The 20,841-nt window shown below is 45.4% G+C and overlaps 2 protein-coding genes across 2 annotated transcripts in view; both read left to right on the top strand.

Moving 5' to 3' along the window:
* Positions 1-17,992, top strand: part of LOC119554105 (dynein heavy chain 3, axonemal) — a 39,097-nt gene extending 21,105 nt beyond the window's left edge. Inside the window, exons 29-52 of the mRNA XM_037864855.1 lie at positions 518-705; positions 1,043-1,213; positions 1,789-2,994; positions 3,051-3,194; positions 3,321-3,503; positions 4,108-4,313; positions 4,376-4,690; positions 5,994-6,225; positions 7,480-7,605; positions 8,134-9,521; positions 9,669-9,816; positions 10,088-10,298; positions 10,517-10,651; positions 10,713-10,885; positions 11,470-11,637; positions 12,396-12,955; positions 13,266-13,440; positions 13,513-13,685; positions 13,932-14,414; positions 14,712-14,891; positions 14,944-15,103; positions 15,160-15,569; positions 16,564-16,774; positions 17,270-17,992. Of these exons, the coding sequence (XP_037720783.1) occupies positions 518-705; positions 1,043-1,213; positions 1,789-2,994; positions 3,051-3,194; positions 3,321-3,503; positions 4,108-4,313; positions 4,376-4,690; positions 5,994-6,225; positions 7,480-7,605; positions 8,134-9,521; positions 9,669-9,816; positions 10,088-10,298; positions 10,517-10,651; positions 10,713-10,885; positions 11,470-11,637; positions 12,396-12,955; positions 13,266-13,440; positions 13,513-13,685; positions 13,932-14,414; positions 14,712-14,891; positions 14,944-15,103; positions 15,160-15,569; positions 16,564-16,774; positions 17,270-17,593 (7,670 nt within the window). The 3' untranslated portion in view covers positions 17,594-17,992. The remainder of the gene's footprint in view (positions 1-517; positions 706-1,042; positions 1,214-1,788; positions 2,995-3,050; positions 3,195-3,320; positions 3,504-4,107; positions 4,314-4,375; positions 4,691-5,993; positions 6,226-7,479; positions 7,606-8,133; positions 9,522-9,668; positions 9,817-10,087; positions 10,299-10,516; positions 10,652-10,712; positions 10,886-11,469; positions 11,638-12,395; positions 12,956-13,265; positions 13,441-13,512; positions 13,686-13,931; positions 14,415-14,711; positions 14,892-14,943; positions 15,104-15,159; positions 15,570-16,563; positions 16,775-17,269) is intronic.
* Positions 17,993-18,816: 824 nt separating this feature from the next.
* Positions 18,817-20,736, top strand: LOC119553825. Its single transcript, XM_037864456.1, has 2 exons — positions 18,817-19,215; positions 19,289-20,736. The coding sequence occupies exons 1-2, from the start codon at positions 19,213-19,215 to the stop codon at positions 20,588-20,590; spliced, it is 1,305 nt and encodes a 434-aa protein (XP_037720384.1). The 5' UTR covers positions 18,817-19,212; the 3' UTR covers positions 20,591-20,736.
* The last annotated feature ends 105 nt before the right edge of the window (positions 20,737-20,841 follow it).

A 20,841-nucleotide genomic window follows, 5' to 3' on the forward strand; every position in this document is an offset into this window, starting at 1 on the left:
GCTGTTTTTGCAACGTTGCGAAAGTTTAGCATTTCCCTGGCTCCATAATGAAGACAGGGATGGGTATCGAAGGGAGCACAACTCCAGGTATTACGACACCCCGTCTCGTCGACGCCATGGGCCATGGGCCATCGCCATCGCCAAATACCTGAACCTGCTGACTCCACGTTGAGTTATGCGCTCGCATAACTGTCGAGCTAATGCCCCAAAACCTCCAACTTCCCACGCTCCCGAACTTCCACAGATCTCCTAGCCTCAGGAAAATACAGGTTTCTCTTACATACCTCGATAATATAAAAATAACGTGATCTATTATGATCGGATAGTTCATTGATGGAAAATAGGATCATCCATTGTCTAATGATCTTTAATAATGTTCTGTATCAAACGAAAATATTATCTTTATTTTAAGCAACCTAGTGGTTATTTAGTATTAAATATTTGTTTTTGAATTTGGGTTGTCTTAATTTTTTACACGTTATACTTACTGAAGTAAGACTGTACTTTTATTTAACAGGAATGCGCGCCGTAAAGTCCGTTCTGCTGGCCTCCGCATCGCTGCGACGGCTTTATACTGACCTGCCGGAGCCGGAGATTGTGCTGCGTGCCATTGTGGATGTCAATTTGCCAAAATTCCTGGAGCAGGACATCTCCCTCTTCATCGGCATCTACATGGATCTCTTCCCCGGCGTCGAGTTGCCCATGGTGAGCAATATTATCCGTCATCGGTTTAAATCATTTAACATTCTTCAGGTGTAATGACCTGCAAGCGCCGCCAATTAAGTCGATAATGGTTTAATGATAAATAAATAAAAAATGGTATATGCAGTGGGGAGGGGTTATTTAAATTACACTTTAACAACCCAAATAATTAGTTATCTATTAAAAACTATGATAATACATATATTTTATTTACCAACTCCTTTCGTAGAGGATTTTCGCTTTGATCCCAAACTACAGCCATTTAAAGCGTGCATATGCAACATTTATTAACTGCCTGCATACCATTTCCCACTTTTCATATTTTATTTACGCCGGATAGCCGCAACGTGGCGACATACTCAAGTGGCTGCACATCAACCTGGCGGATCGGAATCTGCAGGCGACGCCCTGGTATTTGGAGAAAATTCTGCAGATATACGAGATGCTGCTCGTGCGGCACGGCCTGATGATAGTGGGTGGCTCGATGGGCGGCAAGACCACTGCCTACCAGGTGAGAGTCTGAACTTCAGAAAAAAGTTCCCTCCACAGCGCTTATTACTTTTGCCGGCCAGCCAATTAAATGGGCTGGAATTAATGAGTTAACAAACGACTTAATCTGCACAAGGAAAAATTAATAACAGATTATTAACTTTTTATGCATATCCAAGAAATTACTGCATAAAATCACTGTCTGCCTGTTTTTTATTACATAAAATCAAACACTTAGGTTTAGCATACAGAGAAAAGTAATTAAAACCAGTTATCCTCTTAGAATAAACTAACAATTTCTACCAAGATTTTAACAATGTTTGATTTTTCAAATGTGTTATAGAAATAATTTTGTGCTTAGTATTATATTACAATATTATTATTTCTGATATAATCATTATTTCTGATATAAATTATTATTTTTGGGGATATTCTAACAATTAAAATATAAATATTATATAGGTAACTTATGCTGATTACAGGTTCCTACTAAAAACAGTATAATAAACTTAATGTTAAATGTATAACTTTAAAAGATAAGAATATCATTATTTGATTCATTGTTTTCTTTCCGTGTGGTTCTTATTTTTACCTCAGGTTTTGGCCCAGACATTGCGCAATGTTGCCAACGATGAGGAGGCGACGCTGAAGGAGTTCCCGGTCACGTTCCGCATCATCAATCCGAAGGCCATCACCATGGGCCAGCTTTACGGGCGCTTCGATCCGGTTTCCCATGAGTGGTACGATGGAGTGCTGGCCAAGACCTTTCGGGAGCAGGTCCAAGGACCCAAGGGCGAGAGGGCCTGGGTGATGTTCGACGGGCCCGTGGATGCGGTGTGGATCGAGAATCTGAACACCGTGCTGGACGACAACAAGAAGCTCTGCCTGATGTCCGGCGAGATAATGCAGATGACCAAGCTGATGAACATGATGTTCGAGCCGGCGGACTTGGAGCAGGCATCACCAGCCACCGTGTCGCGTTGCGGAATGATCTACATGGAGCCATCGCAGCTGGGATGGCGGGCTCTCCACAAGAGCTTCACCAATGTTCTGGTCAACAAGGTGGGTCTCAGTGAGATCTACATGACCCTGTTCGAGGACATGACCGAGTGGCTGGTGCCGGCTGCCCTGGACTTCCTGCCCCAGTGCAAGCAAATGCTGGAGCTGTCGCCCATCTATCAGTATCAAACCTTTTCCAGATTCTTTTTGCACTTCCTCGAGAAGCACAAGATGTTCAACCAGGCCTGGTTCCAGCAGATGTTCCTCTTCTGCTTCGCCTGGGCCTACTGCTCGGCGCTCACGGGTCAGGGTCAGAAGACCTTTGACACCCTGCTGCGCAAGGTGATCTACGGTTCCAATGAGACCTACCCCAAGCCCAAGTACTTTTCGCTGAATCGCGGTCAGATGTTCCCCGAGAAGTTGGTCTTCCTGGACTACAGATTCGATGAGGCCGAGAACTGGTGGACCTGGCAGAAGAGCGACGATAGCTCGGGAGCCACAGCCAACTTCCCGGAGAATGCCCAGATTAGCGAGCTTATCGTGCCCACCAAGGAAACGGGCTATATATCCTACTGGCAGGACTTTTGCATCTCGAAATCATACGCCATGTTGGTCGTGGGTCCCACGGGAACGGGAAAGAGTGCCATCCTCACCAGCAATCTGCTGGCCATGCCCAAGTTCGCCAACCTGGTCAATGTCATCAATTTTTCAGCTCGAACCTCGGCTCAAATGGTTCAGGATACCATCATGAGCAAGTTGGATAGGAGGCGAAAGGGAGTATTTGGACCATCACTGGGTAAAAAGGTTCGTAACAAAATCTGAACATTAAATATAATATTTACTAACATCCATAATGATAGTGCACTGTCTTCTGCGATGATGTGGCCATGCCCTCGAAGGACACCTATGGCTCTCAGGCTCCTCTGGAGCTGCTCCGCACTTGGCTGGATCATGGTTATTGGTCGGACCTTGTCGATACCACCAAAATCGAACTGGTGGACATGGTAGGTGAAGTTTGCCAGTTGACAACTTATTCCGTCCATAAACTGGCCATAAGTTATCTGTAAAGTTTTCATCTTTGCCCTCTTGTCTTCCCACTCCGTCCATGTGAACCCGGAATCGTTGGACAGACGCTCATCTGCGCCATGGGCACTTTGGGTGGCAGTAACTTCATTTTCCCGCGTCTCTATCGCCACATGTTCGTGGTGGCAGTCGATTCCTTTGAGGACTCCACCATCGTTCGAATATTCACAACGATTGGTGATTGGCATTTTTCCAAGGGTTATCCGGAAAAGGTGGCTCTGCTGTCCCGCGTACGTATCTTTTTCGAGTAGCCCATAACAACAGTGTGCAGAGAGGGAAACAGTTTTGATTTTTAAAATGGTTATTTTTGACGAGTTAGAGTAAATAAATATATTCAATACCAAAAACGATTTCTAAAAAAAAATTAATTGATAGTTAAAACTTGTAGAAGTTAAATTCATTTATTTTTTTTGTCACTTAACTAAGTTAATATATGGTAAAAAAATATAAAAAATTTAATACTACATTATGCAATTCGTAAAGACAATAAATTGCCTGCAACAAAAAGTTTCTTGGAAACATTTATCTATAAATTTAATAATTAAAATATTTTTCCATAAAAAAGCATATTCCTGGCCAATTTGTGTTGGTGTAAAAACCGCACGCAGAACGCGACCGGAGGATGATTGTCTGGTCAGCGGAGTCAATGGTCCATCCGTGTGTCGTCTGCCGTGCTTGGCTCGCATCCAAGCGTTGGGTACATAATAAAATTAAAATGGCGTATTTTATAGCTTCATTTCCCCGAAAACTTCGACTGTCTCGCTCTCCTTTAACTGTTTGTGTTTTGGGGTTTTTATTGTACCTTTATGTGATAAATTGGGTATCCCCTCGCAGGGCTTATCGGAGGCCATGGTCAGTGTGTACCGCGAGGCGATTCGCAGCTTCCTGCCCACGCCGGCCAAGTCGCACTACTCCTTCTCCCTGCGGGACATCACCCGCGTCTTCCAGGGCATCGTGATGGTGCCACCCAAGCGGATGCCCGACCCCGAGAAGCTGGGTCGCCTGTGGGCCCACGAAACCTATCGCGTGTTTTACGACCGGTGGGTTAATGTCCTGACCAGACAGCTGATAATACGATAATATCAATAACTCCTGTTTCCAGTTTGGTGGACCAGAAGGATCGAGATCGTCTGCTCCTGATGGCCGTGGATGCCTGCAAGTCGAATCTGAGATTCCCCCTGGAGCAGGCCTTTGGCGAACGCATCGAACCGGGCGAAAAACTGACCGACAACGATCTCCGCAACCTCTTCTATGGGAACTACATGGAACCGGATGCCGAGCCCAAGTATTACGATGAGGGCGAAACCTACGAAAAGTTGGAGAAACTGATGAAGTACTATCTCAGGGAGTACAACTCATTCTCCAGCTCACCCATGGATCTGGTCATGTTCCGATTTGCCATCGAACATGTGAGCAGGTAAGCGGAGAAATCTTATTTTGGATTAGGTTCTTCCTCAGAATTTAACATATGATTTTTTATAAGAAAAAAAAATGTACTTAAAGAAGTTACAATTATTACATCAAACAAGAAAATGGGCTAAAATTTTGACCGTCTTCAACAAGAAATATTTGAGTGTAGAATGTTAGAGAATTCAACCACAAACTCATAGAGGTATTACATATTTTAATCGCGTTTCAATAACTGAAGTTATGGAATCTAGAAGTGCAGTTTTTGGTCCCCATTCTGAAAGTCATTGGAAATATGGGAAAATCGAACATGAAAATGGGCTGAAACTTTGACCCTCCTTTAAAAAAAAATTTTTAATGTATAACGTTAGAGAATTCAACCACAAATTCAAAGAGGTATCAAACTTCGGAATCGGGTTCCAATAGCTCAAGTTATAGAATCTAGAAGTGCAGTTTTTGGCCCCCATTCTGAACGGCGTTAGAAATACGGAAAAATCGAACATGAAAATGGGCTAAAATTTTTACCCTCTTTTAAAGGGAATATTTTAATGTAGAGTGTTAGATAATTCAAACACAAATTCATAGAGGTATCCCACTTCAAAATCGGGTTTATATAACTCTAGTTATGGAATCTGGGAGTGCAATTTTTGGTCCCCATTCTGAAAGCCCTTGGAAATACGGAAAAATCGAACATAAAAATGGGCTAAAATTTTGACTTTCTGTTAAAGGGAAGATTTGAATGCAGAATGTTAGAATATTCAACCACAAATTCATAGAGGTATACCACTTCAAAACCGGGTTACAATAGCTGAAGTTATGGAATCTAGAAGTGCAGTTTTTGGTCCCCACTCTGAAAACCATTGGAAAATCGAACATGAAAATGGACTCAAATTTTGACCCTCTTTTAAGGGAAATATTTCAATGTATAATGTTAGAAAATTTAACCACAAATTCATAGACGTATACCACTTCAAAATCGGGTTCCAATAACTCAAGTTATGGAATCTGGAAGTGCAGTTTTGGGTCCCCATTCTGGAAGCCATTGGAATTACGGAAAAATTGAACATGAAAATGGGCTAAAATTTTGACCCTCTTTTAAGAGAAATATTTCAATGTATAATGTTAGAGAATTCAACCACAAGTTCATAGAGGTATCACACATTGAAATCGGGTTCCAATAGCTAAAGTTATGGAATCTATATGTGCAGATTTGGGTTCCCATTCTGAACACTACGGTCTAACATTTTTATAAAACTGATTAAAAGCACCAAGTCTTTATAATGAGTTACCCACTTGACTTTTCCTCCTTCCAGAGTTTCCCGGGTGCTGCAGATGCCGCGGGGCAACATCCTGATGGTGGGCATGGGCGGATCGGGACGCCGCAGCTCCGCCCGCCTGGCCGCCTACATAGCCGACTGCCGGCTGATGACGGTGCAGGTGTCCAAGAGCTACACCATCGCGGACTGGCGGGACGACCTGAAGAAGATTCTGATGGCGGCCAGCTTCAACCTCAACCACACCGTGTTCCTCTTCTCCGACGCACAGGTGAGTTAGCTGGAAAGCGATGGTCGTAAAAAGACAGATATGCTGATCCATCAGAACGGCGTTTTAATAAGGTGGTAAATCGGCTCGACATCAAAACTCAGCCCGTGCTGGGAACAATAAACCCATAAAGACCCCACTCCGACTCTCTCACTTCTCGGTAATCTGAGTATGTAAATTGATAAATTAAATTGATATTAATTTGAATACTCTTGGATATAAAGTCGAGTTTAGGGATCCGTTGACTGGCCAAAATTGTGTCGCACGAGCGACGGGACAATTAAATTTGACTCCAATCATGTTTCAATACGGAAGCTCAGCAGCACTCATTGTTTTGCCAGAATTTGCATTTATAATTAGGTTAATTGTTGAACTAACTTGATTATTGCTCAGTAATTTGCATAGGCAGCGGCTCAAATTATGGCAAATCAAGAGCACATGAGTGGGCTTCAGAAAATTGCCAACGAAACAAAGGCGGCGTGTGGTGTCGCACCTCTCAGTCCACAATAAATGTTGGTCAATAAATTAGCATGGCCAAATGCCAATCGATGCGACATGTATGCCGAACAATATGCAGGTGTTTACACATTGTTGCCAAACATAACAATAATGCTCCGAGTTCGGCTAATGCGCCCTTTGTCCACCGTATCCATTTGACCATGAAGCGTGACCAAAAGTAGAAATCCATAAGAAGCCATTTGACCGGATTAAAACTGCTTTAATTCTGTTTGCCGAAGCTCGGCAATGATTCGAAAACCCAATCGGATTGGAGTCCACAACCCCCCTTTCCTTCGATGAAAACTTTCGATGCATTAGAATGTTTTCGGAATCCTTGGGCCGTCCAATCAATGATTTATCTGCTCCCTTGGTCGGCTGTCTGTGCCAACAAAGCCCCATGCAGATATTAATTAACAATTACACCGAAATGACCAACGGGGAGTTGGCTCCTCCGGTTTAGAGCTACCTGCATGGCCAGTATCCTGAGTCCTGGGCCCTCAATCCTGGGACAAGGCCACTTAGGCGAATGCAAAATGCATGTCCCAGGATCTCGGGGCGGAGGAGCCCTTCTCCGGCTACATAAAAATGCATTTGGCCAGCAGCATAGCTCAACTTCAGCTCTACACACTGCTTCCTACTCCCTTTCAAACTGCCATGCCAACTTCCACTTCAACTGCAACTCGAACTGCACTCCGATTTGCATTGCACAGCTCTGAATTCTCCGTTTCTGTTTCTGTTTCTCCCTGTGGTCGATTGAAGGCAACGGATGAGGGCTACGTGGAGGATATCAATGGCATACTTAATACCGGTGATTTGCCCAATCTCTATCAGCTGGAGGACAAGGCAACCATCATGGAGAATATGGCAAATGTAGCCAAACAATTGGTGAGTGCGAACAGGGAGAGTGAGTGTTGTCAGGCCAAGGGAAAAAAGTAGCCAAATGGAGCATTAAATGTGGTTAAAGGCGTCATATTTCTATGACATAAAATCATAACAATCATCATAATATTGTTGTTAAACATTTAATGACCTTAAAATATTTTTAAAGTATTGTTAGAAATATTTTTGCATTATTTTATTAAATGTTTAATAACATTAGAACAATGTTATCAGTTGTAAATGTAAAAAATATTTTTAGAATATATTAATAAACGGGTACTAATTTAAGCCGTTTGAAAGTATAAAATTCCATATAAATTTGTTTAAAAATCTTAAAAAATTATTCATTATTAATACAATTTTTTTAAGGTGACTTGAAAGTAATATTTGGTTATTAAAAGTTCAGTTCTGTCAGCACTGAGCACAAGGTAAAGGTAAAAGAACTTTTGGCAAAAATCAGAATGCAACTCCCTTGGCCAAATCCCATCCACAACCCAATATGAGTGTTAACTAACCCCAGATGTATTACCGCAGGGCAAGATTCTGGACACGCTGCCCAGCGAGGTGTACGCCTACTACATCGATCGCATCCGGGAGCAGCTCCACATCGCCCTGGCCTTCTCGCCCATCGGCGACTCCTTCAAGGAGCGCATCCGCGTGTATCCCTCGCTGATCAACTGCTGCACCATCGACTGGTACATGCCCTGGCCGGAGGAGGCGTTGTCCCGCGTGGGCGTCTACTTCGTCACCTCGATGCACCTGAACCGTCCGCACGGCGAAGAGCAACAGGAGCAGGTCCAGGTCAAGGACCCCGCCGATCCCGACCAGGAGGAGGTGGTGCGTCGCGAAACGGTTGACGGGGATCGGGAGCTGACCCAATTGGAGGCTGACCTGGTCGACTGCGTCATGTACTTCCATCAGTCGGTGGTGGATGCCAGTGAGAAGTGCTACTTGGAGTTGAATCGCCGCAATTATGTGACACCCTCTGCCTATTTGGAGTTGCTAAAGGCGTTCCGGACTTTCTACACCAGGAAGCTGGACGAGATTACCCGGCTGAGGGATCGCTATACCACTGGTCTGGAGAAACTCGACTTTGCCGCCGGTCAGGTGGGTGAAATGCAGACGAATCTGTATGATTTGCAGCCCAAGCTGAAGGTCCTTTCCGAGGAAACGGATCGCATCATGGTGAACATAGAGCGGGAGACGGCGGAGGCGGAGAAGAAGAAGGAAGTGGTGGGTGCGGATGAGGCGGCGGCCAATGAAGCTGCTGCTGCAGCTCAGGCAATCAAGGATGATTGTGAAACCGATCTTGCCGAGGCGATTCCCGCCATGGAGGCAGCTTTGGAGGCTCTAAATACCCTAAAACCAGCTGATATATTCATTGTGAAGTCCATGAAGAACCCTCCATATGGTGTCAAGTTGACCATGGAGGCGGTTTGCGTAATCAGAGGCATCAAACCCGATCGAAAGCCGGATCCCAGTGGGCATATGGTGGAGGACTACTGGGGACCCTCGATGCGCATGCTCAGCGACATGAAGTTCTTGGACTCACTGAAAACCTTCGACAAGGACAATATACCTCCGGCGATTATTAAAAGGATTCGGGAGAAGTACATTGCGGATCGGGACTTTGTGCCCGAGAAGATCAAGGCGGCTTCAATGGCTTGCGAGGGCATTTGCCGCTGGGTGAGGGCCATGGATGTTTACGACAAGGTGGCCAGGATTGTGATGCCCAAGAAGGCGGCTCTGGCCGAGGCCGAGGGAGAGCTTTCCCAGCAAATGGAGAAGCTGAATGCCAAGAGGGCGGAGCTCCAGGTTATCCTAGACAAGCTGCAGAAGCTCAACGACTTCTTTGCGGAAAAGTCAAGGGAAAAGAAGCGACTGGAGGATGAAATCGACAACTGCGAGAAGAAGTTGAACAGGTAAAGTCGTCCTCCTTAAATATAAGCTCGTTTTAAATCCCAATGATAAGAGATTGGGTCTTCAAAAAGCTATTCCATACTTAGAGCAATACACTTCGGTTTAATATGAAACACTTCAACTTTTAATAATGAATTTTCCATTCGCAGAGCTGAAAAGCTGCTGGGTGGCCTTGGAGGCGAGAAGACCCGCTGGTCAGAGGCAGCCAAGAATCTTCACGAATCCATTAGCAACATTGTGGGCGATGTCCTGCTCGCCGGTGGTTGCACCGCTTACCTGGGCTATTTTACCACGGAGGTGAGTTAACCAGCATTTTTGGTTTGTCCATACACATGTCCTTGTCCAGCGATGACGGCTAATGGTCCTCGTTTCTCGCGAAGCTCCAACATAAAGGTTTTTAATATGCATGAGCACGTGACATTGATTTTTCTCTCCATGGTTTTTTCCCTACTCCTTTTGTGCCACGGTCTTTTTCAATTTTCCCGCTTTTAGACAGCTGACAGGACATTTTCCTGGCTCTTTAGATATTTTACCATATTTAGCTGAAATCTCTGCACTTTGTTTCTAGTACCGTGTTAACATTCTGGACGACTGGAATGCCCTGTGCCTGCGCAAACACATTCCCAGCAGCGAAACCTTCTCCCTGGCCACCACTTTGGGTCATCCGATGACAATTAGAGCCTGGTCCTTGGCTGGTCTGCCGGCAGATAATTTTTCGGTGGAGAATGGCATCATAGTGACCAACTCCAGTCGTTACTCGCTGCTCATCGATCCACAGGGTAAGTTATTAAATCACACTATGCATGTATACATATATCATATGATATGATATGATTTGGTGTATGTTATCATGTCATATGTTATCATATATCATATCATATCATATCATATCATATCATATCATATCATATCATATCATATCATATCATATCATATCATATCATATCATATCACATTATGTGTCATATATTATCATTAAGATCGTAATCCCTTGCAGTGCAAGCCAACAAATGGATCAAGAATATGGAGAAGAACAACGGCCTGAAGGTGATCAAGCAGAGCGATGCCAACTACATGCAGGTTTTGGAGTTGGCCATAACCTTTGGTCAACCCGTGCTTATAGAGAATGTGGGTGAGTTCCGGTGGGGACATCTGCGATGCATGAACTTTATTCTTTTTCCCCCACTCCCAAGGTGAAAAGCTCGACTCGAATCTGACGCCCATTCTGGAGAAGAACATCATCAAACACAAGGGCGGTGTGTTTATCAAGAGCGGCGACCAAATGATAGAATACAATCCCAACTTTCGTCTTTACATAACGACCTGTCTCCGCAATCCGCGTTATCCGCCGGAAGTGATGGTTATGGTAAGTTGTCCAAAAAAAAAAAAGTGTATAATAAAGGGAGAGCTCCAGTCTGGAGTCTTCAGTCTGCGGCAATGATGACGTTAGTTGTGTAATAAAACGACCAACTTAAATTGATATTTGGAGGATGCGATGCAGCGCAGCAGGCGCTGGGAATATGCAAATTTTCGTTGGCATTGACGATGATGTGGATGTGGCTGTGGATGGGGCTGTGGAATGGTGATGTACGTGCGAGGTGGCTGCATAACTAGCAGCCAAAGCCCCGACATCGAGGACATCTATCCCAATGCTCGCCTGCTCATCCTGCTCCTCCTCGACGTGTTTATAAAATTTTTCCAGCTTTTCGCTCCTGCTGCCGTTTGCCATCGCTTTTTATGCTGCAACTGTTGTCAGCAGTTTTCCCTTTAACCATCTCTATTTTAGCCAGCCCAACTCCCACACAATTTTTCTCTTTTTGTGGCACATTGTGTGTTTATTTTGAGTTTTCCTTCCATTTACGTGCCACTCTCGGTGGTGGAACCACTCTGCCACCCATGCCACCACCACTGATCCTGTCCTGCCTTCTCCATTTTTTCTCCTCTGTTTAGGTAACAGTATTAAATTTCATGATAACGGAGCAGGGATTACGCGAACAATTGCTGGCGATTGTGGTGGCTCACGAGCGTCCCGATTTGCAAGAGAAGAAGGAACAATTGATTATTGAGTCCGCAAGGAATCGTGATGCATTGTACACCATCGAATCGAAGATATTAGAGGTAAGGCTCTTTGGCTGCTCCTGGTCGTCCTGATATTCCTGCTAGTCCTGCTAGTCCTGCTGATTCTGCTCCTTCTGCTGCTGTTGGCATAATAAATGTTTTTATTCCCTCGCATGCTCTTTGAGCACTCCGGCAGTTGCCATTCCAATCCGTTGGCCATGCTCCGCAGATTCAATTAGAGCCCGGCCAGCAATTTATGCTTTTGTGCCTGGCCAATGACAATTCAATTAACTGGAAGCAGGACGCTTAAATCGCAACTGTAGCGCACTTTTATGCGGAAAGAAATAGATCATTACTTAATAAATTTTCTAAGCAATATTCATAATAAAAAGAGGATAATTTTTCTTGTGTTAAAAAATTATGCAAATGATATATATAATTCTTCTCCTACCAGGAAATACAATCTGATAATATAAAGCTTTAAAACATAATTTTAAAAGTAATAAATGAGAGCGCAGAAAAGCCATGATCAAGTGTTCTTAATTTAAGATTTCGTAGTACTTATTTAGGAAGAAACGGTTTTAAATTCAAAACGAAAATACTCTCTAGTTTGTATTTGCGACAAAGCGATCTTAAAATAGAGGAGAAGAAGTCTTGATTTTGTTTTTGATTTTAATATTCAGATTGAGAACTGTTTCTTACTGATGAATGACCAATCACTAACAACATTTTATGCCAATTAGCTTTGTCATTTCTTCTTTTTTCCCATTCCTCTCTATAGATTTTCCATTTTTCTCATATGTATCAACTTTCCCCAGGTTCTGTCCACCTCAGAAGGTAACGTCCTAGAGGATGAAAACGCCATCAACATCCTTTCGTCCAGTAAAATTCTATCGGAGGACATTCAGGAAAAGCAGGTGATTGCAGTGGCCACTGAAATCGAGATAGACGCCGCCCGGCAGCAATATATTCCGGTGTCCAAGCACTCGGCCATCCTGTTTTTCTGCATCAGCGAACTGGCGAATGTGGATCCCATGTACCAGTACTCCTTGTCCTGGTTCCTCAATCTCTTTGTCAACACTATCTTGAAGGCACCGAAATCGGATCAACTGGGCGAACGTTTGAAGAACCTCAATGACTACTTCACCAAGTCCATCTATACGAATGTGTGTCGCTCTCTGTTTGAGAAGGACAAGCTGGTCATCTCCCTGGTCATGTGCCTGGGCATCCTGGTTTCACAGGGTCGAGTGGAGAAGGCCGCCCTGCTCTTCTTCCTCACAGGAGGCATTGGCTACAAGAAAATTCCGGCGAATCCTTTGGCTTCCTGGCTGCCCGATAAATCCTGGACGGTTATATGCAGGGCTGCGGACCTGGAAGGGTAAGATGGAAACATTAATGCTCTGAAAAGCTGGTGTTAATATTTATATTTAAGCAATACTTCAAACAATGAAAAGAATATGGAAACATTTTTGGCTAGGGAACAAAAGTGCTCTTTTTAAGGTCATAAAATAATCATAAAATATTGACTACCAGGAGATATATCTATTTTTTAAATTTAAATATAATAATTAAAAACTTCGTCAACTTAAGGGTGAATTTGTACATACAACTTCTTATCATTTCAGAGAGTTTTCCTCGGTGCAGATTGATAAATCTTTTTTAATTTCCTCCCCTCTTTTTTCGGATAGCCTCAAGAACCTGCCCCAGATGATGGAGGTCCATGCGGATGCCTGGCACGACTTCTACGATGCGAGCAATCCCGACCAGCTGCTGCTGCCGGCTCCGCACAACACGGTGAACGACATGTACTTCCTGATCGTCATCAAGGCTCTCCGTCCGGACAAGTTGGTGCCCGCCGTGCGGGTGAGTTAAAGTCCAACCCCCCCTGAAGCCCCATGGGCGGAGTGCACATTTAATATCGCCCGGTTTTGTCAGGCCTTCATTACGCGCAACCTGGACCGCTCGTTTGTGGAGCCGCCACCCTTCGATTTGGCGGCCTCGTTCGCGGATAGCTCGCCGAAAATTCCGCTGGTGTTCCTGCTCTCGGCCGGATCGGATCCCATGGCCAGTCTCTTCATGTTCGCCAAACAACGCAACATGTACGACAAGTAAGTTAATTAACGAGAGTGGCTCATATTTCCCGTGTCCGTGTCCATGGGTGATGCTGCCGGTGGTGCTGGTGGTGGTGGTGGTAATGGAGGTGGTGAAGGTGGCTTGTTTTCGATTAAGCGCGACATGTGCGCCTTGTCGATATGTGTCCTCCACCCCCTTACCGCCCCAGCAAGTATCCCCACCCTCAGCAGTATTCCCCGTCCTTAAAGAAATTTATGCTAAGCACATCTCGTCCCGAACAGATTGAAAACCATCTCGCTGGGTCAGGGCCAGGGTCCGCGGGCGGAGAAGATGATTGTGGAGGCGGCGCGACATGGCCAGTGGGTGGTGCTGCAGAACTGTCACGTGGCCATCAGCTGGATGGGCGACCTGGAGCGGATTTGCAACGACACCACCCTGACGGATGGGGCCAACCACGACTACCGGCTGTGGTGCACCTCGTATCCCAGTGCCGTCTTCCCCGTCTCCGTGCTCCAGAACTCCGTGAAGATGACGAACGAACCGCCCAAGGGGCTGAGGGCCAACATGCACCGCTCCTTCACCTCGGATCCCCTGATGCGGGACAAGTTCTTCACCAACGCGTTCCTCTTCTCGGACAGCGCCAACAAGTGCTGGCTGAGGGGCGTCTTCGCCCTGGTCTTCTTCCACGCCGTCGTCCAGGAGAGGAGGGAGTTCGGACCCCTGGGATGGAACATCCCCTACGAGTTCAACGAATCGGATTTGAAGTAAGCCTATATTACCACAAAAACCTGTTAGGATTATGATTTGAAATCGAACTAATTTTAATTGATTTTTAACGTTTCTTAGCCTAAGGTATACCTCTAACATTTATTGCCCCTACTTAAAACCAGAGTTTACGTTTTATTGTTCGGTTTTACGGTTCATTTTGATTTCTTGACACAAACATCATTCGGTATAATGTAAACTGAATACTAAATAAGAGAGTCTTGCCATATGAAACTGGTTCTTTAGACACTGTTATTTAATTATAGTTTCTTATAACATTATATTCTTCTTTGCAGAATTTCCCTGTTGCAACTAAAGATGTTCATCACACAAAGCCAAAGTATTCCCTTCCGAGGACATGTTTATTTGACCGGAGAGTGCAACTATGGAGGTCGAGTCACTGACGACAAGGATCGTCGTTTGATTCTGTCCCTGTTAAATATGATATACAATCCCAATACCATAGAAGAGGATAAGTGAGTCCAGTTCTAAGCTTACTTAACACTGCTAACCTGCTTATTTCCCCAGCTATGCCCTGTCTCAATCCGGAAACTATCTGGTTCCCTTGAGTCCCACTCGCTTGAACTCCATTGAGTATGTGTCCAGTTTCCCCTTGAGTCCCCATCCCGAGGTCTATGGGCTACATGAAAATGCGGACATCAATCGCAATGTCAAGGAAACCAATGCTGTGGGTCCTTAGAAAACTAAATTTAATAATTCACTAAGGGTATATTTATCTTTCAGCTCATTAGTGGCGTTCTGCTGACCCAGACGGATCTGATGGCCTCGGTGAAGGCCAGTTCCACGGGCGGAGCCAAGGAAGATCCGGCCATAGCCATCTGCAAGCAGGTGCTGAGCCAGCTGCCCGATGAATTCGACATCGACGAGGTCTCCAAGTCGTATCCCGTGATCTACACCAACTCGATGAACACCGTGCTCCGCCAGGAGCTGATTCGCTTCAACCGGCTGCTCTCGTACATCCGGAAGAGCCTGGTCAACGTGGGCAAGGCGGTGGTGGGCCAGATTGCCATGATACCCGAACTGGAGCGGACACACGCCTCGATGGTCATTGGCAAGCTGCCGGCGGACTGGCTAAAGAAAAGCTATCCGTCGCTTAAGCCATTGGGCAGCTACGTGAGCGACCTTTTGGCCCGGTGAGTCGGTCTGTTCCCAGGTTGCCTAGCTTCCCGGCCCTTTGTTGCAGTCATCTTGGGTGCACTGAAAGAATTCGAAAGAATTTATAAATATTTCTGAGAACTTATGATGTTCCTTTTTTATAGCTCCTTTCTTTTTATTGTTTTACCTTAGTTTTTGGAATTCATTAGCTATTTAGGTTTCCTTTCGTAATATTTTTAGCACTATATTATTTTACTAACTTTACCTTCCTTTCTGAAATATTTATGTTTCTTAAAGTAATACTTAGTACCCCTATGCTTAGACTTGGTATATCATTTAAAGTGCTCTCGTTGGAATCCTGGACATTCGAACAGCCATTAATGACATTATAATTATTTTATATAAATATTTTTGTTCCTTGTTCTAATAATTCATAATCCCAAGAATTATTTTACATTTTTTACAGGCAAGTTAAAATTTGTTCAAGGGCACTACCAATATCCTAGATATTTGAACAGTATATATATGTTGTAGAGTATTGTTTCCTTTTCTTTTTCTACCATCAAAAACCCATATCATTTCCAAATATTATTTAACATTTTCTACACACTAGTTCTAATTTTTTTCAAGTGCCCTAGTAGTATTCCTAGACATTCGGACAGCCATCAATGGCATTGTGTATCGAGCTGAGTTGCCAGTAAGGCCGCGTGCGCCCTGCTCCGAGTTCCTTTCGCTCCTTTCGTTTCTTTGCCTCAATTGTGCAAATATAATAAATGTATACGGCACACACATCCGATGCTCTTCCTCCTGTGGTTGCCACTGCCACTGCCAGTGCCATTCATGGCAAAAATCTTATTTGCTTTTGACATCAAAGGACGATGCTGTTTGTGTGCTCCTGCTCCTGCCCTTGCTGCCAAATGCTTTGTGTGCATTCGCATTCGCATTCCCATTCCCTTGCCCGTTCCCATTGTTGTCGCATGTTTAATATTTATTAATAAATTGAAAAATAAGATAACTCGTCGCCATTCGCAGGCTGGCCTTCTTCCAGGATTGGATAGACAACGGCGAGCCGATGGTTTATTGGATATCTGGCTTCTACTTCACCCAGTCCTTCATCACCGGTGTCCTGCAGAATTACTCGCGAAAGAATCGCTTCCAGATCGATATGATCCTGATTGAGTTCGCGGTGACCAAGTTCGAGTCCCAGGTCCCTGGTACTCCCGAGGTGGGGGCCTATATCCGGGTGAGTTTACTAGCCAACTTATTATGCAGTTCTGAAAATACAAATATAACTCTACCGAAACGAGTTTATAATTTAAAACATTCCCACACACGCAACAGGAACAAAAAGAGGTCAACGATGAGACCAAGTTTATCCAAGTAAGACTATTTTTGAATCACCAATTTCCTGCACTGCCTGCTAATTGGAGAGTAGCTATAAATAATTTATTCTTGCTAAAATATAATCTAGTTTGTCAGTGGTTGTGCTCTTGTATTTTTTTTGGGTTTTTTAAAAGCGTTTCTATTAGAAAAATCAGTGAATTTAATATTACACTATAATTTAGTTCTCTTATAAATTGACATAATTATTTTAACAATTTATTTTATTCTAGAGTAAAATGTTTTCTAAAACTATTTTGTTCCATTAATCACGACCACCTTTTTTGAGATAGAAATATTTATATACTTTTTCAATATTTCATAGTATTTCTCCAACTAATACTAAGTTTTTATCTAGGGCATTTTCATTGAGGGTGCTCGCTGGAATCGCAAAACCAAGGAGGTGGACGAGTCCTTTTCGAAGATCCTGTTCGACACGCTGCCGGTTATTTACCTGCGACCCGTGCTGAAAGCCCTAGAGGATCTGCCCCGATCCACCGGCGGCGGTGAGCCGGAGACCACCTACGATTGTCCTGTTTACAAGACCAGCGAGCGGAGGGGCGTCCTGTCCACCACCGGCCATTCGACCAATTTCGTGATGTACCTGCAACTGAGGTGCTCCCGGAAGCCCATGCATTGGATTAACCGGGGCACGGCCTGCCTGTGCCAACTGGACGACTGATTGGGATTGGGATTGGGAGTGGCCATGGGCCAGGTGGTCCAGGTCCAGGTCCAGATCCTGAAACTGTGCCTATTTACGTTGTTTTTTTCTCGTCGGCACAAAGGGCCATCTATATGCAGATATACATTTTGATTTTGTTCCGTTTGATTCCGCATCCCAGGAAGCCCCAAAAGCGAACTGTCGTGTTTGTTTCGTTGGCCCCCGTTTGCCGCATTCACCGGGGGCAATGTGGCAAGGTGGCGGGGGCACGATGATGATGATGCTGATTGCCAGATATAAATTAAATATGCACAGTACTATACAGCCTGGCTGGATATATATATTTTTTATGTGCGCCATTTACAAATGAATAAACGAAAGAATAAAGCCCCCAATGCTGTGTGAATATATTTGAAACTGAGCCCCCGTTTTTTGCCGGAGTGGAGCTGACCAGGAAATAAAGTTAATGAAAGAAAGATTTCGGTGTTTCGTGCGCAGTTTAAATCTGAATTACAAGAACGTTTCGATACGCTCAGTTACACACAACCTGCTCAACAGGATGTAATACACGATTGGGTTATTGAACACTATGGCCAAGTATAAAAAGCACATTCCATTCTATTCTTATAACTTATAGCCCATCTACATATGAAACGCTTTTAAACAGACAGACCACTCAAGAGGTGCTCCATCATCCATTCTCATCGTCAGAATGGATTCCTATGCCATCGACCGCTGTGAGTGGGAGATTGCTAAGCCATTTGGGCTTATCCGCGAGATTTATGGCCTGCCCGTCGCTCAATTGGAGCATCTACGCCATTTAAACTTGAATTATAAACTGAAAAATGGAAAAGTCGTTGCGATCTCTTAAATCATGCCTCTATTAATAGCCAAATGCCATAATGGAGCGTGGCGAGCGAAAACCGAAAATAGCAACACTCGAGTCTCAGATCTCAAATCTCAAGTCTCGAGTCCATCAAACGAGATGGCGTATTGACTTTCGGGCGATCTTGGCCTTAAGCGTTCGATCGAGAGCCTCCAAAAATAAATCGGCTCCAATGAAGAGCGGCGACTTCCGCTTGCAATTACCAATGGTAATGGATTGTCACAAATGTATCCGATCTATTGAATACCATAAACCATATAGCAGACACAAACCGATGCAAATAATGGAGACAATCGAAGAGCCCTCGACCATTGTTCATTCTGCCTACGAATCTACAAATCTACGAATCTCCAAGACTACGAATCTACAAATCTACGAATACGCCGGCTCTTCTTTGTTTACTTTCGTTTTGTCTTCTGGCAGCTGGCCGCGCTAATCATCTTTTATGGCCAGCTGGAGTTCAATTGGTGCTTGAGACACTTTTTGACAATAGCAACTAGACAATCTACGCTTGGAGACCCAGAAGAAGAAGCCATCGATCGATGCGGTAGTCCGTCGCTTCCCAACCGGTTTCCCCAGCGATCATCGTAGCTCATCTCAACTCATCTGATCGCAAAGTGAATGGACATCGGCCAGCCGAGAACTTTTCGCGCAGTTTGTGTATAAATAGTGTCGTTGGGTCTGGTTTGGAAACAGAATCAACTTTGGATTAATCTAGCAGACATCTAGCAGTCGTCTTGGATCTTCTGGAAAAATGGTTAGTTCCCCGGCAGTCGGATCATCCTGCAACCAGGACTAACCCATACCCATTGCTCCTTGCCCATTTTCAGAAATTCTTTGTCATTGCCTTTGCTGTGATCGCAGCTGCCTCGGCGGCCTCCATTGCCACGGATTACCTGCCGCCGGTGGACAACAACCTGGAAGCCGCCTCCGAAATTGTGGAGCTGCCCGCCGAGCAGGGAGTTCTGGCCGATGATGGTTACCGCTACAAGACCGTGCGCCGCCTGAAGCTGCGCCACCGTCGTGACGTCAACGAGCTGCCCTCCGCCGAGTACCTGCCCCCCGTTGAGGCCGCTTCTGAGGCTGTTGCCGTCGAAACTCCCCTGGCCGATGATGGATACCGCTACAAGACCGTGCGCCGAGTGATCCGTCGCCGTCGTGATGTGAACGAGCTTTCCGCTGAGTACCTGCCCCCCGTTGAGGATGCCGCCGCCTCCGAAGCTATTGCTGTGGAGACTCCCCTGGCTGATGATGGCTACCGCTACAAGACCGTCCGCCGTGTGATCCGTCGTCGTCGTGATGTTAATGAGTTGCCCTCTGGAGAATACCTGCCCCCTGTTGAGGGAGCCGCCTCCGAGGCTGTTGGCGTTGAGACTCCCCTGGCTGATGATGGCTACCGTTACAAGACCGTGCGCCGAGTGATCCGTCGTCGTCGTGATGTGAACGAGCTTCCCTCTGCTGAGTACCTGCCTCCAGTTGAGGCCGCTTCGGAGGCTGTTGCCGTCGAAACTCCCCTGGCCGATGATGGCTACCGCTACAAGACCGTGCGCCGAGTGATCCGTCGTCGTCGTGATGTGAACGAGCTTCCCTCTGCTGAGTACCTGCCTCCAGTTGAGGCCGCTTCCGAGGCTGTTGCCCTCGAAACTCCCCTGGCCGATGATGGCTACCGCTACAAGACCGTCCGTCGTGTGATCCGTCGCCGTCGTGATGTGAACGAGCTGCCCTCCGGTGAATACCTGCCCCCTGTGGAGGATGCCGCCTCCGAAGCCGTTGCTGTGGAGACTCCCCTGGCTGCCGATGGATACCGCTACAAGACCGTCCGCCGGGTGATCCGTCGTCGTCGTGATGTCAGCGAGCTGTCCCCCGAATACCTGCCCCCCGTTGAGGACGCCGCTTCCGAGGCTGTTGCCGTGGAGACTCCCCTGGCCGATGATGGATACCGCTACAAGACCGTCCGTCGTGTGATCCGTCGCCGTCGTGATGTGAACGAGCTGCCCTCCGCCGAGTACCTGCCGCCCTCGGAGGAGGCCGCCGCCTCCGCCATCATCGATGTGCCCGCCGAGCAGACCGTCCTGGCTGCCGATGGCTACCGCTACAAGACCGTCCGTCGTCTGAAGCTCCGTCGCCACTAAGAAGCCGATCGTGCCAACTCCCACCGCAGCATTTGAGATTGTCGAGGATGCTTTTCCAGAAGAAGTCCTGCTTTTGAGGGTCTCACGATGAAACTAACCATAAGTCGAGCGTATTAGTCAATTTGAATCCGTTATGAACATCCCGAGTACAAACCCGAATTAACAATAATAAACATTTTTAAAACAAAAACTTTTCCACTCTTTTCCTTTATCAAAAGAAAAATCTATATTAAATAGTTCATATAAAATAT

The sequence above is a fragment of the Drosophila subpulchrella genome, chromosome 3L (assembly GCF_014743375.2).
Source record: "Drosophila subpulchrella strain 33 F10 #4 breed RU33 chromosome 3L, RU_Dsub_v1.1 Primary Assembly, whole genome shotgun sequence".
NCBI classification, from domain to species: Eukaryota; Metazoa; Arthropoda; class Insecta; order Diptera; family Drosophilidae; genus Drosophila; species Drosophila subpulchrella.